The sequence below is a fragment of the Papio anubis genome, chromosome 6, assembly GCF_008728515.1.
Source record: "Papio anubis isolate 15944 chromosome 6, Panubis1.0, whole genome shotgun sequence".
Classification (NCBI taxonomy): Eukaryota; Metazoa; Chordata; class Mammalia; order Primates; family Cercopithecidae; genus Papio; species Papio anubis.
In genome coordinates this window covers 74231199-74255484 of record NC_044981.1, presented here as the reverse complement: position 1 = coordinate 74255484, position 24286 = coordinate 74231199, and the positions used below count along the sequence as shown (strand labels likewise).

At 33.1% G+C, this 24286-nt stretch overlaps 1 protein-coding gene across 9 annotated transcripts in view; it reads left to right on the top strand.

Annotated features, from left to right (window-relative positions):
- The window catches only part of PHIP (pleckstrin homology domain interacting protein), a 138764-nt gene that overhangs the window by 62286 nt on the left and 52192 nt on the right, over window positions 1–24286 (top strand). For all 9 annotated transcript variants that reach the window (XM_031667255.1, XM_031667252.1, XM_031667251.1 and 6 more), the window contains 7 exons: window positions 204–302; window positions 1067–1220; window positions 1637–1771; window positions 13073–13201; window positions 14813–15038; window positions 18500–18637; window positions 19294–19477. In XM_031667255.1, coding sequence (XP_031523115.1) covers window positions 204–302; window positions 1067–1220; window positions 1637–1771; window positions 13073–13201; window positions 14813–15038; window positions 18500–18637; window positions 19294–19477 — 1065 coding nt within the window. The remainder of the gene's footprint in view (window positions 1–203; window positions 303–1066; window positions 1221–1636; window positions 1772–13072; window positions 13202–14812; window positions 15039–18499; window positions 18638–19293; window positions 19478–24286) is intronic.

Sequence of the window (24286 nt, the reverse complement as noted above, 5' to 3'; positions counted from 1 at the left end):
GCAAATGTTATTTTTGTGACCTCGCCATGAAAATTGGAACGTTTGCATATAAAATTCTAAAAAGCCCATTAAGTTTCAGAAGTTACTAGAATGCTGCACAAGTAAAGATGAATGCTGTCTTTTTAAATGAGATCTCAGGAAAAAGTGCATTTTGGTAAAGCATGTATGATTTCTCTTTGGGGGATTGATTCCTTTTAATATAGGTTTGTAAGTGGGAGCCGTGATGGGACAGCACGTATTTGGCAATTTAAACGAAGAGAATGGAAGAGCATTTTGTTGGATATGGCTACTCGTCCAGCAGGGTAAGAGGTCAAATTTGAAATATTCTGTAGATATTGATTATTTAAAGTATATTATAGTGCAGGTTGGTGACTCTCAGCCTATAAAATTATATGTCATGTTAAAATTACTACTTTTCTGCAATAACTAGAGGTACAATTGGAGATGAGCAGTGTAGATTTTTATGAAATGATTCATTGGCATATTTGAGGACATTTACTGAATTAATTTTTTTAAGGGGATGATAAAAGTACTGTAATAATAGTTTTAACTCTAAATATTTTTTTCAGAAACCAGAACATATATGTTTCATTTGTCACAGAGGGACAATATTTTATGTCCAATGGTTTCTTCAGCCAAGATAAATTATACTGCGTGTTGTAACTGTTATTTTGCTTTTAATGTTTTTCTCCACTTGTATTTGTGTGTAGTCATCTCAGATGAATGGGAAAGCAGAACAGTCAGCAGGGGATGACAGCAACAGTAAAAGGTGGAGAGTGAGCAGCATGGCACAGAATTCCTGGATCTAGATAGTGTTATAGCAGTGATATTTATGCAAGATCATCTGTTACTAATGGCTTCGAAGTGCTAGAATTCTGGAAATCATGGATTTCCTGACTTGGTGCAGGGATTTTTACCCTCATTCCATGTTGATTCAAACTTCTCAGTTACTGTTAAGTGACAGTTATTATGTTAGTGAATATAAATACAAATTATAGATTATATGTTTTGGTTTTTGTTGTGTCAGTATTTTAATAGTCAGTGTAAAATACTTCCTCGCTTTCAGCCAAAACCTTCAAGGAATAGAAGATAAAATCACAAAAATGAAGGTTACTATGGTAGCTTGGGATCGACATGACAATACAGTTATAACTGCAGTTAATAACATGACTCTGAAAGTTTGGAATTCTTACACTGGTCAACTAATTCATGTCCTGATGGTGAGAAAAAAATTCTAATCTTTATTTGATATAACTGAAGCTGACTACAGAATGAAACATTCTCATTGAGGAATAAAGTCTTTTATGTTAACTAAAATCTCTTGCTTGCTGGGGTAACTGCTTTGTGAGTGACTGTGAATAATTTTAATAATGCAGTTAAACAGGTTTGGCTTGGAAATATATAGTAGATATTTGCTGTTTTTTTTTAATATGAAAAGATCCATCCACCAAGCCCTGGACAATGATATTAGCTCAGTTTCATTATTATTTATATATGACAAATTTGAATAGTTTTGCCAATTTAATATTTCTTAAAACTCCATTTCTAGAAATAGTGCCATATTGGTATTTCATTATGTTTGTTTTTCTTTCTTTTTTAATATCTATGATTCCTTGACACTTCAAAAATATTCCAGGGTCATGAAGATGAGGTATTTGTTCTTGAACCACACCCGTTCGATCCTAGAGTTCTCTTTTCTGCTGGTCATGATGGGAATGTGATAGTGTGGGATCTGGCAAGAGGAGTCAAAATACGATCTTATTTCAATATGGTAATTATCATTCTCTTCATTTTATACCTGCTAAAGATTTGGAAACTTTTTGACAAAGGTACTCTGCATATCACAAAGGAAATCCATTTAAAAATTGGTTCATTATTTTGACTTTAAATTCCCATCAATAAAGAATGATTTATTTCACACCTTTATTGACATGCTGAATTTAAAAGAAAATTAATTGTGCATATTACAGTGCCTGTATATTGTGATAACTGATACAGTTTTAGCAGTGAAACTTTGGAAATTCACAAGTATGAAGATACAATATAGAGAAGAAAAAATATTTGGAAAACCATATGAAGAAATTATAAATAAATACATTGTATTATTGTACTTCTTTAATAGTGTTCTAGCACAATAGAATTTGACTCAAGTACACTGATTTTAAAATTAAAGCCAAAGAATCAGGCATTTCTTGCTTTTAATCAAGTGGTAGTATATTAAATATTTGAGTTTATACCCCTTTCTCTCCACATTTTGTTTCTTAGATTTTAACATAATTTGCTGAGTATTTGAATTACAGTGTTTTAATATGTCGCATACAACTTACTGAGCAGTGTTTCCACTTACTGTATGAAGTATAAAGGTCTCCTCAACTACTGTAATTTGTGTAGTCATATTTTTTTATGTCTTACTTTCTGTATATTAGAGATACCTTTCAACAAAGAACAGAAGAAAAAAAACTCTTTCCACTATTTCAGCATGTTTAAATTTTTTAAAAAAACCAATTATAGAAACCTTTAGTAATGAACCATAAAACAATACAATTAGTACATGTGGTCAGAATTATTTTGCGAAATAAATTATTTTACAAAACAGTTATTTGTGAAATATGGTTTGTGAAAAAACTGGATGTGATGCTATGCTTGATTGAGAATCAGAGTAAAGTTTTTTCTATGTCGTGAGTAAGCAGATATAATAGCAGATTTTTTAGTGAGGGAAATAACTTTAGCTATTTTTAAGGCTGTGCCTTAGTGTACGTTAGGTAGGAAATAAGGTTTGTTAAACCCTCTATTTCTGGGAAACAGTGTTAATTATTTGGTGTGCACTTGTTAGTGATTGATGGATTTCCTTTGTGATTGTATTGAGATTTTTTTTAAAAACCACCGGTAAATATGCTACTAAAAAATATTTTCTTCTTTTCTATCCTTGTGTTTCTAATTTGCTCCTTTTTGGAATATCTGTTGAATAAGGAAATTAGTCATTTCTCAATTTGTCTTTATAGCTTAAAAAAAATAATATGTGGGCTATGCATATACTAGTGGCTTCATTTTAGTAGTTTTGCATTTCCAAAGGGCATTATTGTATTGGTAGACTGTTTGGAGGGAAACTTTTCTCTCATAATTGAATACTGCTTTAACTTTTCAGTTATAAAGGTGAATTGTCCCTTATCAGGTAAGTTGGTCACACTAATATTCTACCTTTTCAGTAGATATAAAAACTGCAGTACCTTGAGAGTTAAGTGATTTGCCCTTAGACCATTAAAAATTGGTAATGTAACCAGGAGTAGAAGTCAACAGTAATATATTGATATTTTTGAAAATTAGCTGAGGGATTGGTTACATTACTGCCTTAGAAATTGTTTATTGTTAAATAAGAGTATTAGATGAGGATAATTTTCTGGTTCTTTTTATGGATAAGAGATAGGAAAACCTCTAAAGAGGGCAGAAGAAACAAATATATGTAATAAGTTGAATTGGATAGTATTCATAGAATTGCAGAGAGTGAGCAAAACATAAACCGAAAGTCTAAAAAATATATCCTGCATTTGAAAAAATAGAAAGTGAGCCACCGTTAATCTCATTAAAATAAAGATACTACCTTTAATTTTTTGTATGATGTTTAATGGTTTCCAAAATGCTCCCACATATTTTACCTCCCTTGGGTCCCATGAAAACCTTGTAAGATGGTCAAGATAGATTTTATTACTCTTGATCTTAGGAATGGAGAAACTGTACATTATAGAGATGAAGTGCTTTGCCCAAATTTACTGAGTTCACACAGCTATTATGCGGACCGTTGGAGCATAAACCCATGATTCTGGCTGTACTCAAATCTAGTCATGTTTGGCTTTTTGAGCTTTTGTCAATGTTATTGCATAGCTAACTTTTAACTATACTCAGCTAGTAATATGTCCATGAAGAAATGTTTTCATAATGGTAATAAATCTGAGTGGATCTTTTGACATCTTACTCTTTAACTTGATTTTTTTCCTGTCTGTCTTTTATGAGTTATCTAATTGCCCTAATTCTTTTTGCTCTTCACTCTTTTGTTCTTTTCATTGCTTGTTTTATTTATGGACAAATGGAAGATAAAGCATCCAGCATTGCTATTAAGAAAATAAAAAAACAATTCGAGGGAGGGCCTGTGTTCTCACTGCTTGCTATCATGAATGTTGAGTTTTGGCTATAATTATAGCTGTTTGGCTCTATGTAGCTAATCAATAAGTTTTTCAGTTACTGAAATACCACGATACTTGATTGCATACAAATTTAATCCCTGATGTTAAGTTGTAGTAGTAATCACAAGTTCAGTTTAGTAAATGTTTTTTGAGCACCATGTGAAGGGTCTAGTCATACATAGTGCTTTGGTCTATTAGAGGATGAATAATTCTGGTGGAATACTCCTTTTTTTGACTAGAAATCGTGAAAGTTATGTGAAGTATTGTTAAGATCAATTAATATTTCATGTGACCGTTAAAACTGAAGTTTATAAAACAGATAAGTAAACTCACCATTCCACCTATAGCTGGAAAATAAGGAATGTAGACTATACCTTTAGAATAACAGTTTTATGTATACATTTCTTAAATACTGGTTTTTATCAAGTACATTTTAAGAATACTTTAATATTTCTCCTGCTTTTTGAATAATAATTGAATTTTCCATTGGAAATTTATAGTATCTTTGCAAAAGATAATGGAAATCATGTAACATATAATTTAGTATTTTGTATTCATCAGCATTTTACCGCATTTTTTGGTGCAATTATGGAAATGTAAATTCTTTTTTTGAAATTTTAGAAATAGCCCAAAATCCTGTAATTAATGTTAAAAAACCTTTCAAGTGAAAAGGTGAACTTTCAAATGCCTGATACATAGTAATTAAATTTAATAATTTTTAAATATTATAAGATTATAAAACATTAACATTTAATATTGCACTGATCGTCATCATTCTAATAAATATTCTGTTTTTTTCTGTTTCAAGCCATGCCTTATACTTTTAAAAATTTCTTGTGTTTTCTTTTGGGACCATCTAAATTTTTCAGCAAATTAAAGAGTTTGAGATTGGGAATTTAGATAAAGATATTTAGTTCTTTTATGTTTAAATAATTTACTTCATTCTGAAATCTTGAAATGGATTCTCAACTTTCAAAGTGGTATTCTCCAGAAAAACTGATGAGTTTATTTTTCTTATTTTTACTGCTAACTTTCCTCCTAATAGAGGATCTCAGTGATAAAAGCAGTTGGGGAGTGGGTGCTGGGTTTGTTTTTGCTGCTTATAAGTAGTATATGACACGTGAGATAATGTTTTAAAAGAGGCTCACATAGGGCATGAAATGGAATACACACAGTACATGTAGCTTGTACTCCCCCTACTGTTTCTGTTGTCTCATCTTTAACTAAAAACTTTTAAAAATCCTTATTGGAAAAGCCTTTGTAGTTCTTTTTGTTGCTGTTGTTTTTCTTTTTTAAATGAACAGGAGAAGAAGCCAAAGAGAATTTTATAGAGAAAATTATGAGACAACTTTATTCTTTAAAAACAAACAAACTAAATTCTAGGCCTTCAGTACTTTTATCAGTTATTTCTTTACAAATCAACTGAACAGTCCTTACATAACTTGAGTATTCAGAGGAAATGTAGTATATATTTGGATATTTTCCTGAAGCAAGTAGTGTATATTAAGAATATTCCAAACTATAATACTTGGGTATAACTTAGCCCACATTTGTTTGGCATTGGCAGGAGGTAAACATCAGAATAGTTTTGTTTTGATGAGAGTTGTTCTAGACTCTAAAGTCTCTATACTCCCATTAAATGCTAAAAGGCAGATAAATAATTCCCAGAAATAGCTTGAAAATGTGTGCACCTCTCAGGACTGAAGCTGAGGGCCTTGTATAAAAGAGGTCGCCAGGTTTAGAAGTTAATTATAACCTTAAATGTTCCTAAATATAAATTGTTTTATGGTGTTTTTTTCCCCATTAAATTATCACAGGACAGCTAAGTTTTAACTATGAGTTTAAATGAATATTAAATTAATTTGAAAAGATAAAGAGAATTTTCACATTTCTTAGTACGAGGCCATTTGAATATTAAATAGTAAATAAAAGATGCTTGGAGTTGAATTTGTAGACCCCATGTTTTTAGTAGCTTTCCTCATGTTTCTCGCAGTTTTGCTTTATTTCTCTTACTCTTTCTTTTCTCTATAGCCCTAGCTGTGTCTCTCTCTTTCCATATCTTTCTATTTCTGTCATGTTACTCAAAGCTGTAGTTTGTTGCCTCCTGTCTGGTTTTGGTTTTAATCAAAGAGTACAGTATGTCTCTTGATAGAAAGCAGTTTTACTGAATTTGATTTTTGCTTTACTTTTGTTGTTTCATGGGTAAATTCCAAAAACGTTTTTATTTGATTAAAGTTTTCCTTATTTTTATAATTGTTCTCTTAACCTTTCTTTTACTTAAGAGATTTTTAAAAAAAAAAGTTCCAGTGTCCACTAATCCAGAACAATATATTTCTCCTTGCAACGTTCCAAACGAGCAGAGGCTGCCAATCTACCACCCAGAATTTTTGTACATGCATACTTCTTCTGATGTTAACATGTTCTCAGTGTGACCTGTACTTTATAGTTTTAGATAATTGTAGCTGTATATATCTAGGAAAGGGAGAAAGAGAAGCTCAAAATAGATACATCTCGTATTGTGTTATCTCTTATGAATCAGGAGAAGAGTCTCTCTCTTTCTCTTTCTTTCTTTTCTTTTCTCCCTCTCCCGTCCCTCCCTCCCTCCCTTCCTCCCTCCCTTCTTTCCTTCCTTCTTTCTTCCTATCATCATCTAACAAGATATAATGTCCTATATTTATACTCTCTGTGTTAAAAGGACTCTCTGATGCTTCCAGTCTATGTTTCAGCTTCTTTGGGTAAGGAAGTACCTTCGGTCTTCTTATACACTAGTTATTATCACTTTCTTTCAGGTTTTAGGATTCTTTTGATTATATCTCTTAGAGAGAGAGAGAGAGAGATATATATCTCTTGGTACCAAAGGCATGTTAATCTGTTACCATGAATGTGACTTTGTCTCTCCAGCTTCTTGTACTGCATTATATTTGGTGAATTACTTTTATGTAGTAATTCTTTGACATAGTCCATGACTTGCTATCACAAGGGTATTTGAGATTTGATAGTTATAAGAGAAAGTATATGAAATTATATAGAATATAAACATGCAGATGAAAACATTTTAACAAATATTTGAGTATTTTATTATTTGAGTGTTTTATTTTGTGTTAAGCACAAAATATGAGGACCACAAGGGAGAAATAAGACATGGTCTTTATTTTTAGTCAGACTACAGTTAAGTTGGGGAGATAAAATATACAAAATATACCTTAAGAGATAAATATTGATAAATAATTTCAAATGGTAGCATGACAAATGAGAAAAGACAATTGCTGTATCTTAAGATGTAGGGATCACGTCAGGGTGGACGATCGGAGACATTTTGTTGAGGAGGAGGAATTGAAACTATGCCTTGAAAGATAAATAGGAATTGAGTCAGTAAGAAAGAGAATGAATTTTATAAACAGGAGGAATATTATTAAAAGTTGAATGTGAAGACATGTTCATAGTTATTTAGAAAGCTTTATTGCAATAGATTTTGGAAATAATGACAAAAAACAAATTGAGAACTGTCAGTGACTTCAAATGATCTCATAGGCATAAATACCTGTGAACCTTGTGGGGACTTTGGTAAATTATTTTATAGGATGGTCAAGAAGCTAAGAGAAAAATAATTTGGTTGCCAGTAGTACTATTTCAGGTATGAAATTGAATAAGTGTGAGGAAAACTACTTTAATTAGTCATGAAAAATTATAGGGTAGGTGGTAGGAAATTTGTAAAGAAAAAATGCATAAATGACTTGGTGTTTTGTAACTATATGGGGATTTGGGCTATAGGGTGACAGGGAGGAAAGATTTAATAAATGGGTTTATAGAGTGTTAAGCCCCGGTGACCTTGAGAACAATGGTTTTATTAATGGAAATAGGAAAGACATAAGGGAGAACTGACTTCTTTTTTCAGTTCATTTGTAATAATGTTTATTATGTTGAACTACCTATGTGGAAATGGCCAGCTGGCACTTGGAGATAGACTACTTAGAGGGACTAGGAGTAAAAAGAAGAAAATATTGAAGTGTTTCCTATAGAATATAGTTTACTTCCTCATGGAGACAGGACAAGGAAGTGCAGAAGGCTTAGACGTAAACTTTGGGAAATACTCATATATTTAGCAGAATGGAAAAGGGGTCACAATCCCTAGAGAGTGTGTCAAGGAAGTCACACCATGCTAATATGCCAAAAAGACCAAAAGAAAATAAACCACAAGGAAGGCTTGATCAATAGTACTGATCTCCCCAGACAAATCAGAATGTTGCTACAAAATGCAGTTAAATTTGAAGATATTTATTTTGGTAATATTTTTCTTTAGATGAAAATCTAGAGCTGATTTTTCAGAATCACTTTTATATAATATATATTTTTTCCATTTTATATAATAATCTGATCTGATTTTATCAAGTCAGGTCCAGCAGTTTTCTTTTTTATGTTGGCATAAGTTAAAGAACTTTCAATATTAAAATAGCCATGCAGTAACAATATTTTAAAGTAATTTGATAACACCTGAACTGTTGGAATTTGGATAGTTTCTTTTAAGGTCGTCTTTGTTTATATAATGACTGTAGTAATGATGAGAAGATAGCCAATGCTTTATTTATTTATTTATTTTTTGAGACGGAGTTTCGCTCTGTCACCAGGCTGGAGTGCAGTGACACAATCTCGACTCGCTGCTACCTCCGCCTCCCGGGTTCAGGCGATTCACCTGCCTGCCTCAGCCTCCCAAGTAGCTGGATCTACAGGCGAGCACCACCACACCCAGCTAATTTTTGTATTTGTAGTAGAGACAGGGTTTCACCATGTTGGCCAGGATCCAACACTTACTTCAGATATACATCTGAGTCTCTTCTGTATCTAGTGTACATATTTTTCCCTATGTTAGCAAGCTCTAATCTAAAAGTTTTTTTAATACATAAGGAAGGACTTCTTAAGGGTTATTCTTAGCATAAATTCCATTTATCAGCTCTTTTCATTCTTGGTATATGAGTCCATTTCATAAAATTAGGGTATTTTAAAAGATGCATAATTTTAAATTTTGGAGTATTTCCTAAGTAAGATGCTTTTAATCAGTGATATGTTAAAAAAAAAAAAAAAAGAAAAAGAAAAGAAACAAGACAAACTGACCCTGCTAATAGAATTGAAATAACTCTAGAAGAGGATGGTTCTGCCTAAGATAGCCCATAGTTTTTAACCTTCCTCCTTTGTGTTAAGGTTTTTTTTCTAGAGCCGTATACTTCTCATATTCACTGTCTATATATTCTTCATGATTGATATAATTTAGACCCTGAATTTTAGTATGCATTCTGTTTTTAATATACTTCATCTCCGGATTTGTCCAGTTTTTTCCAACATACCTTTCCGAACCTCAGATGGTGGGATTTTAGAACTGGACTCTAGTGATCATTTATCTCCATCATTCCACAGAGAGTAGGTGATTTACTTATTACTGATGGAGAGATGTCTTGGGTCTTCAATCTCATTCCTCTGTCTAATCATTCATCTCTCTGCTTCACGAAAATTATGTTACTTGTATATAGTACCCTCCCTCAGAAAAGGTATTAGTATTCTTTCCTTAATGAGTCTGTCCTCATCAGAGCTCTTAGCTCATAAATTTTTGTATCATTTAATTTCTTTAAAGTTCAGTATAAATCTCTAAATGCCTAACAAGTTTATACTACTCATGTATTGGTAGTATTTACAGAATTCTTTAGTCAGTATGAGAATTTTCTAATAAGAGAGTCACTATTTTAACACATCCGATTCTCCCATCTCCTTTTAAAAATAAAACAAAATACAATAATTGCTGAATACACCTTTATTTCTTTTCTTTTTAGTCCTCTTATTCTTTTTGAAGCTTTCACAGTTATTGGTAAATACTGTCTCATAGATTATCTCGACTAAACCTGATTGATATTTAGTGTGTATGAGCTTTATGTGGTCTTTATATATGTCCAAAATAATGCATAACAAGCATACTTGATTTTATTAGAGGAATACTTCATCCAAAATGCACTTATTTTGGTAATTTGTCATTACTTATTAATTTCACTTTTTTGTAATTATTTTACTACAACTGCAGTAAGTGCTAGCTAGCATAAGCTATATGTAGTATTAAATTTCATGTTGACACATTTTCTTGCTATGCAGGGCATTTAATTTTATGATAGTCTCATATACCTTTCATTTGGTTAGAGAGGGTATTTTCTTTTCATTTTTGAAGATAAGCCTCATTGCTTTCTAGTAGATGTGAATATTCAAATAGTGCTTTCATTTAAAATTTTGTCTTTGAGAATTCTTACTCATACTTTGGCCCTTGTTTAAAAAGATAAAATTCTTTTCTTTTGATTGGCTTAGTTAATCATACCATACATTTTAAAACTAGCTAGGATATTTTTAGTTAATATAGAGAAAGTAAAATATTTTCCTGTTTTATATCATCAACTGTTTGGAAGCCTGGTCTTGGAAAACCTAGTCTGCAGTTTATAGGTATGGGTGTTTATTGTCTGAGCATCCATTAATAGAGAATTGCCTTTTAATTCATGAGGTTAGAGGCACCTTTTCTAACCGGTTCATGAGTAAAGCGGATTCTTTTAATGCCTCCTTTCGTAAACAAATGGTTAATACAAATAATATCGTTTTCTTTTTTTTGATATGATTGAAATGTACTTTCATTTTCTCCATATAAAAGTCACTTTGGAGTTAAACAGATGCCTTATACCAAGAAAATTAATATTGTCTTGCCATATTCACATTGGAATGTGTTATATAGGACACACAGGCATCCTAAATATGATTGCTATTTTTTCTTTGGTTTTTCAGAGCTTTATAAGCTTCAACTGTCCCCAAAGATTATTTTAGAGATCTACTAACTGTAAATGTGACAACATTGATAAATAATAGGGTCAAGGGTTGATCAGTCCTATTTACCCCCCAACCCTCACCCCCGGAAAGAAAAAATGTTTGTTTAAACAACACATGAAGGATACCATGCTTAGGAACCTTTGTCAGATTGCCTTTGAAATTGCTAAATTGCACTACTACTTTCAAGTCTCCGCTCTACTGTCTACTTAAAATTGTAATCTTAGACTTGTAATTACACTTCTGGAAACATTTATTAGAGTAGATTTACAAAGTAGTTGCTTTTTGTTCTGTCTGTTGCCTTCTGTGAAATTTTCAGTGAACGGAGTTAAAAAAAAATCATTTAACAACACATGGCTAAGGCAGTTTCAATCCCCTGATTTTTAGTTTTTGATATAAAAGTCTATTTAGAGGTATACTTTGTTCATGTGCTTGCTTATTTATAACAGTTCATGTAACTTTTTTTTTATTTGCCTAGGAAAACACTGAAAAATAAAGACTTGAATCCTGAATTTCTACTTATAGTCTTTCATTTTTGGCAAATGCCTAGCTGTATGGCTACTGGTGCCCTTGTGGTAATCTGGAGAAATAGTTATATTCTGTCTTGTTTTTGAATTGTTTTAAAGTAGACTTGGAATCAGTTACCTTCCTCTCCTATCTTACCATCCTCCAACTTTCTTCACACTCGAGATATAATCCTGTTTCACTTATGATTCATTTTCTTTCTTTTACAAGTTTTTGTATGTATTAAACATTAGATAATTTTACTAGGTTTATCTAATATGGTTACATTTTTTAAAAAGTTATTCTTTCTTTTCTATTATTGTAACCATCCAAAAGAGCATTAATAAGCACTGTTGCACACATTTCTTCTTTTTAGCAAGCCAAAGGAAAAAGCTAGTTTTCTTTTTGAGGCAATCCCATTTGTGGTATTGTATTAACTTCTTAGGTAAAGTCCTTTCTTTTATAGAAATGAGTTTTCTCTTTTTACCAAAATGCAAACCTTCCTTGACAAATCCGTTATTCTTCTTCTGAATTTTAACTTCTGCATTTGGTGAACTGTACATCCATCCTTATGCCGCATTTTTAATACTAAAGAAAGAAACCACTTTTCTCTTTTCCAAGCATTTCCTGGGATATTACTAATAAAACTCAATTTGTTCTAGATCAGTGGATACCGGAACAGAAAGGAGGTATTTCTTACCTGATAATGTGTGTGTGTTCCGATTCTGCTAATCCAGAAATCCAACAGCATTTGTTGAAAATCATCCTTAGTTGTTATTTGTTAGGGAGTCAACTCCCTATTTTAGTTGTTTCTGAAATTCAGTCCCTAGATGTGCTTTAGATAGGGTAGAATTTTTACCTCTTTCAGAACACTGCTAAAGAAGTTTTCAACTGGAACATAGTCTGAAGAAGCACTGAGAGCAAAAAATTCAGAGTGGTGATTGGCCACCTCTGTTTGATTGACAGGTTGCAGGGAGGAAACCCATTCGTTCTGGATTAATGGAACTGGAAAACAGAAAACAATTATCAGGTAAAAAAAACCTTTTCTTTAACCTTTGAAATTCACCATTTAAAAGACGAGTCAGACTACCAGGGAATTTATTACCAAAAATAATAAAATCTAGTGTCATTTGAGCAGTGATCTCTGGCTACTACTTCCAAGAGTTACCAAAAAATCGGTACAGTTGCTACATGTCAGCTTTTGCAGAAAGGGCATGATTGAACAGAGATATATGGAGTTTAAGACGTAATTATGTGTTAAATCTGAGTTTAAAACATGAAGCAGAATTCTATGGGTGGGGGAGATTGGTATTCTTTTATTTCCTGAATTGTGTTTGGTCTGTGGATAAATACTTTATTTTTGAAGGCTATTAATCTGGCACTTTTCATGAATATTCATAAATTTTATTACCATACTATGCTTGTTTTGCTTAATCTTCACTTCATTAGGATGTATACTTCTTTTATCATAAAATTATTTTAATAATAGTGACCAATTCTTTACATTTTAATGGTAGTTTTCTTACTGTTGGTTAAATATATTTCAGATTGAAGGCCAAGGACATGGCGCAGTATTTGACTGCAAATGCTCTCCTGATGGTCAGCATTTTGCTTGCACCGACTCTCATGGACATCTTTTAATTTTTGGCTTTGGGTCCAGTAGCAAATATGACAAGGTAGAGTATGATGACTATTTATCATGTCCTTATTTTTTTTTTAATGCATGTTTAGGGGTTGTATGTTTTTGGAGTAGGTGAGAATCAGCATCTTTACATTCAGGATAAAATTTGAAGAATCTTATGTTAAGTAGTCTGGAGACTTAGTTTTGGTAAGGAAGGTGAAGACAGCAGTTAAATCTCACTTTATTAGGGCTTATTATTTAAAAATCTACATATTTCAGAAAAAAAATAACTCTTAGCCTGCTGGAGCAATCTAGATTGGAATTCTTAACATGGGGTATATAAACTGGAGATGGAAGATGTTATCCATATTGGGACTCTGAAATTATGTAAAATGTTTTATTTATGTAGATAATATGTTCTTATCTAGGGTACAAATCTGTGGCTTTCATAAGATTCTTAAAAGTGTATTATATTACCTGATTGTAATGTTTTTTATTAAAGATCCTGTCCAGTTTTGGGGAGCTTTTTTTTACAGGGTGGGTGTGAAATGTCTCATTATGTTGCCTAGACTGGCTTTGAATTCTTGGGCTCAAACAATCCTCTTATTTCAGCCTACTAAATAATTAGCTGGCACTACAGGCATATGCCCTGCCTCTGTGCTCAGCATTTAAAGACCTCAACTTTAAGATCAGTGACTAAAAGAAGTAAATTGATTACTTGTGGTGGAATGGTGTAAAAGATTATGATAGTAAATATTGAGTAGTTTATAATTTAGTTTAAGAAACTGCAAATTAACCAGTGAAATTTTATATAATAAAATTTATGTCCTGGTTGAATTTATATTAATAATTTGATATCATCTCAAAACATTTAGAGAAAATGCTTATTATCCCTTAGAAAATCTTATGTTGATTTTATAGTAATATTACACAAATCATACTTACTGTATACCTAAGGATTTAAGATAAAACACGGTAGCTGTGTGGAAGTAAAAAGACTGTTGAATGATTTATGACTAGATTTGATGTTACCATTTTAATTTAAAATTGAATATTGAATAGCTTATTTTTAGTAGTAGCTTTTCTACACAGTAACCTCCCCTTATCCACAGGGAATATGTTCTAAGACTGCAAATGGATGCCTAAAACCTTGGAGCATACCAAACCCTATGCACACTGTGTTTTTCCTATACAGTAATGGGTGGGTAGCATATCTAGGCAATGTGGATATGCTGGACAAAGGGATGATTTGTGTCCCAAGTGAGATGGCATGTGATTTCATTATGCTTTTTGGAAAAGTGCACAGTTTAAAACTTATAAGTTGGTTATTTCTGGAGTTTTCTGTTTAGCATTTTTGGAGTCAGGTTGACCACAGGTAACTGAAACCATAGAAAGCAAAATTGCAAATAAGAGGGGGACTCCTGTGTGTAATCTCTTCCTTGTTTCAGAGAAAATTTAAAGCAGCTACTTTTCCGATCATAATACTTAAGGTAGAAAATTAAAAGACCTATTTACAATTAATTCAGGAAAATAATATTTTGAAAATTGTTGCTTAATACCATTATTTGTATTCAGATGTTTGCTTTCTATTAAAAATGTCGTAGACTTTTTTCTATAATGATACATTTTTATTTTTCCAGTCTTTTATGAACTTTTCTTTTTACAGATAGCAGATCAGATGTTCTTTCATAGTGATTATCGGCCACTTATTCGTGATGCCAACAATTTTGTGTTAGATGAACAGACTCAGCAAGCACCTCATCTTATGCCTCCCCCTTTTTTGGTTGACGTTGATGGTAACCCTCATCCATCAAGATATCAAAGATTAGTTCCTGGCCGTGAAAATTGCAGGGAGGAGCAACTCATCCCTCAGATGGGAGTAACTTCCTCAGGTAGGTGCTCTTTTTCTTAGACAGTCAAATTTTCTTCTTCCCACTGAACTGTTAAAATTGCTAATTGAGTAAAACTTTGTTTTCATTTGTTAAGTGGATAAGAAGTAAAAGTATTGTTTTATACTTTTATACAAGTCTTTGATCATGCTTAAGGATTACAAGTTAATTATGGAACGCTGTCGATTTACAGCAATAATTTTGATTACTATCCATTTGTAACACCTAGGGATCAGTAAGGTAGTTGCTGTATTTGGTGTGAAACAAGTCAATTCATTTACTTACTCAGCAACATTTATTGATAATCTCTTCTGTCTCTGACACCTGCTAAGCCATGGCTATTCAGTAGTGAATTAAACAAACATGATCCTTGCTTTCACGGAATGGGTTAGTAGATTATTAAACACAGTTTATTAGAATAAACAAATACATAGTTCAAATTGTGATGAATATTACTAAAGGGAATAATAGCATGATGTGAGAGAGATTGGAGATGGCCTGTTCACATTGAAGATGTTTTAAGAAGTTGTCAACTTTTAAAGGTTTATAAGAGGATTGACATGGAAAGTGTTGAGAACTGTTCTAGTGAAGTAATGGAGTGTTGGAGAATTAAGTGAGAGTTAAAATGGAGTCAGAGTCTACAAACTGCTTTCCCTCTTTTGACAAGAAATGTAGCACTAGTGTATTAAGTAAAAATAATGGAAATGTTCTGTAAAGAAGGTTAAACCAGTTTTGTCATTATGAATACTTCTATATTTTTAGACTAGAAGATATTTATGAAAATATTTTAAGTTCTAGACTTTAATTGACAAAAGCTTCTAAGTAGCTTTTGCGTGGAGTGACTTTTAAATAATGAAAAAAATCAACTTCAAACCTGCATCTTATTTTTCTCAAAGGATTTAGCATGAAGTTGCAGTAAAGATGGACATAGTGGATAGAAAGGGCTGCTCTTGGAATTAGACATGTCTACTTAGAATGGAGGGTGAGAAGAAGCATTAGAGGAATCATTCCTGCTGCTACTGATAGAGTAGTGCAGTCCAGCGGACTTGAATATCTGGAGTTTGTGAGATTCATGTGTCTCATTACATGGACACAGCATGAACTCAGAGAATAAGTAGTATTTGAGAAGTATGGGCAGATATTCAGGTTAGGTAAGTTTCAGTATTAGAGAAGTTTTGGTCATAGAACTGAAATTAAGAGAAATGTCTTTAGTCTCTTGGAGAGGAATTGGCAAAATCAGATTGTGCCCAAGCCTCAAAATTGATAGTTATTTTAGGGTTTCAGACATAAGGAAATAAGGAAAAGACTCATTTATTAAAGTATCAGTGCTACCTAATTACTTTTTAAGTCCATTGACCAATTTATTAAGGGCTCTCATAAACAGTATTTAATCCTGTATCTATGATATTCCAGTCCTGAAAATTGAGAGAATTCAAAATTTAGTGGTATTGTGTCATAGAATCACGGGGACTGTAACTGCAGCTCTGATTCTCAGTCCATTGTTCTTTCTTCCATGTAAAGTAGGCATAATCTTAAAAATGAAATACTTACCAGTTATTGGTATCCATAAGAGTCGATAGCAATAATATTGGCTTTGTAATGAGTCACAAAATTTTTCAGTGTTCTAAGTCTCAGAATTCAGGGTAAAAATCTTTTTTTGTCATGTTTTAGAGTTACTGAGTCTAAAAATGGTTAATACAAAAATAGAACAAAAGCAAAATGCTTTTCAAAAAAACCTTAGTGTTTTATGTGCAAATCCAGATAATAAAATTTATTGTGGGAAATCTCTCAGAGTTAGGGAAAAACAGATTTGAGTTATTATAACAATAAATTATCTTGTTATATTGACACCATACAATATACTTTAAATGTGTTTTTTTTCAGTTGTAAACTTGAGCTATATCAGATTATTCATCAGTATTCCAACATGTTTTTCCAACAGCAAACCGGGAAAGAAGTATAAGACATTAGAACTTTTACTTCTGTCTACTTTGCCACTTCTACCTTGGTGACCTTAAACAAGTTATTTTATCCTATTGAATTTTAGTTTAATGTTATGCATTTAATACATGTAATTTCTTTTTCCTTTTACCTTTCTTACTACTACTTCATTTCAGAATATCCTCTCTATCTTTTCTTACCATTTAAGCCCACCCTAAAATTCTGAGCTGATCAGATCTTCTCATATACTTGTATGGCTGATACTAATTGCTCCCTTCTTTATACTCATGGCAATATTTTTCATATATTTTATAATACACCTTTTAAAAATTTATTCAGCAAGAGAATATTTTTTAATGCCTAGCATTGTACTAGATTTAGATAATATTAAGATAAATGAGACAGTTCATGCTTTTAAGGAACGAACTGGTTTGGGCTTCATTTATGTTTTATATTGCTCTGAATACTTAGATATGTATGGATTGTTTAAGGAAGTGAAAGAGGGTAGCAGCTAATTCTTTCAGAAGTAATTGGAAAGATTTCACAGAGGAAATATCATGGAGGTGCCATTTTAGTTGGTGCTGGAATGGTAAGTTAGAGATTATCATGTTTATCTTTATAGTGGGAATATTGTGTTCAAAAGTTTCAGTGCATGAAGGTGTTTTCTTGTTAGAAGGGCAGAAGTCAAGTGGTCCTGTATGAGTGGTACAAGTAAGAATTAATGCTGGAAAAGTTGGATGGGTTAAAATACAAGTTTCTCCCTGCTTCACAGCCTTTGTACCTCTTGCCTTCTACCTGAAGTGTTCCTTATCTAGCTCTTTATGTGGCTAAGTAATTTAAATCTCAGCTCAAATGCTACCTTGTCCGAGAGGGCTTCTCTGAGTTTTCTGACCCACCATCACCTTCTTTATTTCAACACCTTTCTTTCATACTGTGCATTAACTCCTAGGTTATTGTTTACTTTCCCCATCAGTATGTTAGCTCCTTAAAGGACAAGGATCTTCATGTGCCTTATTTACCACTAGATCTCAGTACCTGGCGTAGTTCCTAACGTATAGTAGAAAGTCAATAATTTATTGAATAAACAAGGCAGTAAACTTTTTTTTTTAAGAAAGTGAGTAATCAGATGTGTCATTGTAAAAGAAACTATGATCTAAGTGGAAAACCTTACTATTGCCACTTATTAGATGTGTGACTTCGAACGGTTATTTTGGTTTTCCCATCTATAAAGTGGAGTTGTTTATATATACCTAATGGAGTTACCATAAGGATTATGAATATCTAAATCATGATAAACACTTAGTAAAAGTTAGCAACCATCCTCGTCATTATTTTTGATAAACTAAGATGGACAGATGTTTTCTTTTTTTTTTTTTTCAACTCCCATCATTTACAGTTGATCATTTAAGTCTTTTACCCAAGCAACATTTATGTTAGATTCTGAACTCATAAGTGAGGTTGGTGAGTAAAGTGGTTTAAATAGTAACTAAAGTATTCATAATATTTTGTGTGGTATTGTGTAGGGCTGAATCAAGTTTTAAGTCAGCAAGCAAACCAGGAGATCAGCCCACTAGACAGCATGATTCAAAGACTACAACAGGAGCAAGACCTGAGACGTTCTGGTGAAGCAGCTATCAGTAATACCAACCGTTTAAGTAGAGGTAAGCAGGTATTCCATTTTAAGTGCAATGTTTAAAAATTTAAAACAGCCTAAACCTCCCACAGTGTTAAGTGATTTAAAAAATTATAGTACATCCATAAAATGAAATACTAGGCTGCCAAAATGATCAGGGTTTTGAAGAATATTTAATGACCTAAGAAAATGGTTCATAACGAGATTTCAAGTTAGAGATAATGAGTTTTTAAATGTGTATATTCTTCCACATTTTCTATAGGAGACATGTAGAGTAGTCCAAGCCACATTCTTGAACATCTCATCGCCCTTATTGTTGTATATTATTAAACTTGAAGAGTCAAAACAAATTTATGAACCATAAATACTCTTGGGTTTGTCTATTTTGCTTCTTACGAAGTTTTCCCAAAAATATTCAGCATTTTTTTAAGGTAATGATTTTATATCCTTGGGGCTTAATAGTCTATAGTTATGATTCATTGATTTATCTAATCAACTGAAAAACGATGTTTTGTTTTCATTAAACCACTTTTGCCTGTGGTTTAGTTCCTGATAGGGTAATTTAATTATTTTGCCACAGTAAGAAGTTTCATGTGGAAGATAGTGTTTTGTCTCTTTTTTCTGTTATAAACTAATGGAGAAATATTTCTAAGTAGAACTTAATATACTAACTTTTTCACTTAGGCTCTGTAAGTTCTACCTCAGAGGTTCATTCACCACCAAACGTAGGACTGAGACGTAGTGGACAAATTGAAGGTGTACGGCAAATGCACAGCAATGCACCAAGAAGTGAAATAGCCACAGAGCGGGATCTTGTGGCTTGGAGTCGGAGGGTGGTAGTACCCGAGCTATCAGCTGGTATAGCCAGGTAAGGGAAGTTGTGAATTTTTATGTACCATAGTTCCTTGTGTTCATTTTGAATTAACAGCATTCACAGCATAATACCTTTTCAGCTCTGTAATTCCTCTGAAATTTATCTGAAAGGATAGTATAAACTATTCATGACTGTAGAAAAATTAAGTTTCTAAAATATGTTTATTTCTAGAATGATTTATGTAAATGATAAGAATGATATGTGTTAAGGTCAACAGGAAAATCATAAATTTGGATTGACCAAATGGAAGGTTTTATTGAGTAGCATATTTCAGTCTTGGTTTGTCCTGTTTAACTGTATCTTAAAATACATTTTATAAAGTTTGTTATAATTATTTAATTTTTTTAATGGCTATATCCAGTCATTCACATGATATTCAGATGCAAAAAAAAAATTAATTGGAAAATACAAAAAGATTTTATATTTATTAAAATATTTATATTTAAAAGTATACATTTATGACTTTAAAAGTGTTGATTTAATAAAATTCTATTCTATTAGACCATGCCGTGAGGGAACTTTATATCCAGTTCCTTTTAATCTTCACTGATGAAATACTCTTGAATGAGGCCTATATGAACCTAATTAATGCTGATTGCTGTGTATGAAATATGTTCTAAGTATGAAGGTCAAAATGTGAATTTGAATTTAAGATTGTCTAGTTCTTCAACTCAGAAGGTAGTAGTAATTATATAATTAAAATTTTGGTCTTAATGTTCATATAGATTATGCTTTTTGATTGGACATACTTTGAATTTACTTTAGGATTTAGAATTAAACACACACCAAAGGTATACATTTATACTTTCTTATGACATATGTGCCCAGTTATCCATCATAAATTAATTAACTCACATGGTATATTTTTAGTTAGATCCTTGTTTACTTTTTAATTCTAATGTTAAGGTTTGAAAGGGGTCAAGTAAATAATGCCCATTTTTTCAACACCAAGTCTGAAATAATTGAAAAATAACGTGGAAAATAAGACACATAGTAAATCAGACTATCACTGTTTGTTACTATCACTTTTTATTTCATGAAATAAAAACCATATCAGTAACAAAAAGTTACATTCCACAAAAACCATAACAGTAACAAAAAGTGATATTCCCCAGACACAGATAGCAGTGGGCCACAGTTATTCTCCCCTTCTGGGACATGTGGTTTGCTTCTTTAAGATGCAGGACAAAATGTATAATTGCACACAATGGCATAAGGCTGGGCTGTGCTAAGCTGGGTTTTTCTTCCAGAGCATGTCAGTTGACTAATTTACTCCTCCTCTGGAGAGGAATGAGTCAGGAGATGTGGTCGCTAGTTGTTGCTTGAGGCTCCTGCACATGGAACGGAACCTGAGGAGTGAGGAAGATTAGCGTCTCTTCAAATATTCTTCATCCTTTTATTCCTTTATCATTGGGCTTAACTATTCATTGGCCTATGGTCAAGCAAGACTGTGGCCATAACTTTAACAGATATTCTTTCTTTGGGCTTCCTAGAGCTTTGTCTCAAACTTTGTACTCATCCTATGGAAATCTTCCTGAGAATCTCTACAATAGGTAGTCTAAAGTTTCCTTTTAAAAGGCTCTCTGAAATGGGTCAGCCTCATCCATTAATTAAAATGGAATCCAATGACATACCCAACACGGGGCTAAGTGACTTAGAAATAATTCTCATAACTCAATAGTAAACATCATCCATCCAGAGAATGGGCAAAAGACATGAACAGACATTTACCAAAAAGGATCTATAGATGACAAATAAGCACATGAAAAGATAATCAATGTCATTAACCATTAGGGAAATACAAGTTGAAACCACAATGAAGTATCACTGCATTCTTCTCAGAATGGTTAAAATGAAAAATAAGTGACAGCACCAAATGCTAGAGAGGATGGAGAGAAAACTGAATTACTCATGCATTGCTAGTGGGAATGTAAAACGATAGAACCATTTTGCGAAACACTTTTGCACTTCCCTAAAATCCTAAACATACAACTGCCTGTCATATGACCCAGCAGTTGCACTATTGGGAATTTATCCTAAAGAAATGAAAACTCATGTTGACACAAAAACCTGAACAGAAATGTATAGCAGCTTTATTTGTAATACCCAAAAGCCAGAAAGATACCCAGATGTTATTTCAGTGGGTAGATGGTTAAACAATGGTATATTCACACCATGGACTACTACTGTGCAGTAAAAAGGAACAACATATTGATACAATGGGTAGGAATCTTGAGGGAATTATGCTGAGTAGAGAAAAATAATTTCAACGTATATTCTATATGATTCTGTTTATGAAATATTCTTGAAATGACAAGGGTATAGGAATGGAGAACAGATTTAGGTTGCTAAGATACAGGCATACTTTGGAGATATTGCAGGTTTGGTTCCAGACCAGTGCAATAAAGTAGCTCACATGATTTTTTTTTTTTGTTACCCAGTGCATATAAACGTTATGATTATACTATTCTTTAATCTGTTAATTGTACAATATGATTATGTCTGAAAAAAACTACATACCTAATTTGAAAATTCTTTACTGCTGAAAAATGCTAACAACCATCTGAACCTTCAATGATTATACTCTTCTTGCTGGTGAATGGTCTTGCCTCGATGTTGATGGCTGCTGGCCGATCAGAGTGGAGGTTGCTGAAGGTTGAAATGGCTGTGGCAGTTTCTTAAAATTAGACAGTAATAAAGTTTGCCACATTGATTTGACTACACATGAAGTATTTCTGTGTAGAACTTATTTCAAAACTGGGGTCAGTCCCCTCAAACCCTACCATTGCTTTATTAAGTTCATGTAATTTTCTTTTCCTTTTTTTTTTTTTTTGAGACGGAGTCTCACTCTGTCGCCCACACTGGAGTGCAGTGGCATGATCTCTGCTCACCACAACCTCCACTTCCCAGGTTCAAGCAATTCCCCTGCCTCAGCCTCACCAGTAGCTGGGACTACAAGCGCATGCCACCACGTCTGGATAATTTTTTGTAGTTTTAGTAGACACAGGGTTTCACCATGTTAGCCAGAATGGTCTTGATCTCCTGACCTTGTGCTCTACCCGCTTCGGCCTCCCAAAGTGCCAGGATTACAGGCATGAGCCACTGCGCATAGCCAAGTTTGTATAATTTTCTACATCCTTTGTTAACATTTCAGCAATGTTCAAAGCATATTCACTAGAGTAGCCTCCCCCAAGAAACTTCTTTGTTCATCCATGAGCCGCTCCTCATTCGTTTAAAGTTTTATTATGCAACTTCAGCAATTCAGTCACATCTTTAGTTGCCACATATAATTCTAGTTCTCCTGTTTCCATTACATCTACAGTAACTTCTTCCACTGATGTCTTCAGCCTTCAGAATCATCTGTGAGGGTGGGAATCAACTTCTTTCAAACTCCTATTAATGGTGATACTTTTCCTCTTCCCATGAATCATAAATGTTCTTAATGGCATCTAGAATGGTGAATCCTTTCCAGAAGGTTTTCAATGTACTTTGCCCAGATCTGTTAGCAGAGTAACTATCTAGTACAGCTATAGCCTTATGAAATGTAATTTCTTAAATAAAAAGACTTGAAAATCAAAATTACTCCTTGACCCATAGGCTGCAGAATGGATGTTCGGTTAACAGGCATGAAAATAACACTAATCACCTTGTATATTTTCATCATAGCTCTTGGGTGAGTAGGTGCATTGTCAGTGAACAGTAATGTTATGAAAGCAATCATGTTTTCCGAGTAGTAGGTCTTAACAGTGGGCTGAAAATATTCAGTAAACCATACTATAAACAGATGTGCTGCCATCTAGACTTTGTTGTTTCATTTATGGAGCACAAGATGAGTGTATTTATCATAATTCTTAAGTGCCCTAGGATTTTTGGAATGATAAATGAGCATTAGCTTCAAGTTGAAGTCACTAGCTTCATTAGCCCCTAACAAGAGATTTAGACTCTCCTTTGAAGATTTGAAGCCAAGCCTTTACCTCTCTCTAGCTGTGAAAGTCCAGATGATATCTTCTTCCATTTAGATGGCTGTTTGATCTGTTACTACATTGAAAATCTGTTGTTTAGTGTGGCTGTTTTCTTCAGTGAACTTAGCTAGATATTCTGGATAAATTGCTGCAGCTACTTCATCAGCACTTGCTGCTTCACCCTGCACTTTTATGTTACACAGGTAGTTCTTCCTTAAGCCTCATGAACCAACCTCTGCTAGCTTCCAACTTTTCTTCTGCAGCTTTTTCCCCCCCTTCCAACCTTCATAGAAGAGAAGAGAGTTAGGGCCTTGCTCTGGATTAGGCTTTGGCTTAAGAGGATGTTGTAACTGATTTGATCTTCTCTCCAGACCACAAAAAACAATTTCTGTATCAGCAACAAGTCTGCTTCACTTTCATATCATTCCTATGTTTGCTGGAGTAGCATATTTAACTTCCTTCAAGAGCTTTTCCTTTTCATTCAAAACATGGTTGTTTGGCACAAGAGCCATAGCTTTCAGCTTGTCTCAGCTTTTGACACGCTTTCGTCACAGAGTTTAATCATTTCTACCTTTGATTTAAAGTGAGAGATGATTTCACTGAATCAGTTAGGGTTTTTAATTGGCCTAACTTTAATATTGTTCTGTCTCAGGGAATAGTGAGGCCTGAGGAGAGGGAGAAGGTGGGGCAATGGCTAGTTGGCGGAGCAGTCAGAACACATGGAACATTGGTCAGTTAAGTTCATTGTCCTATATAGGTGAGGTTCATGGCGCTTCAAAACAACTACAATAGAAGCATAAAAAATTACTGACAACAGATCTCCATAATAGATATGGTAGTG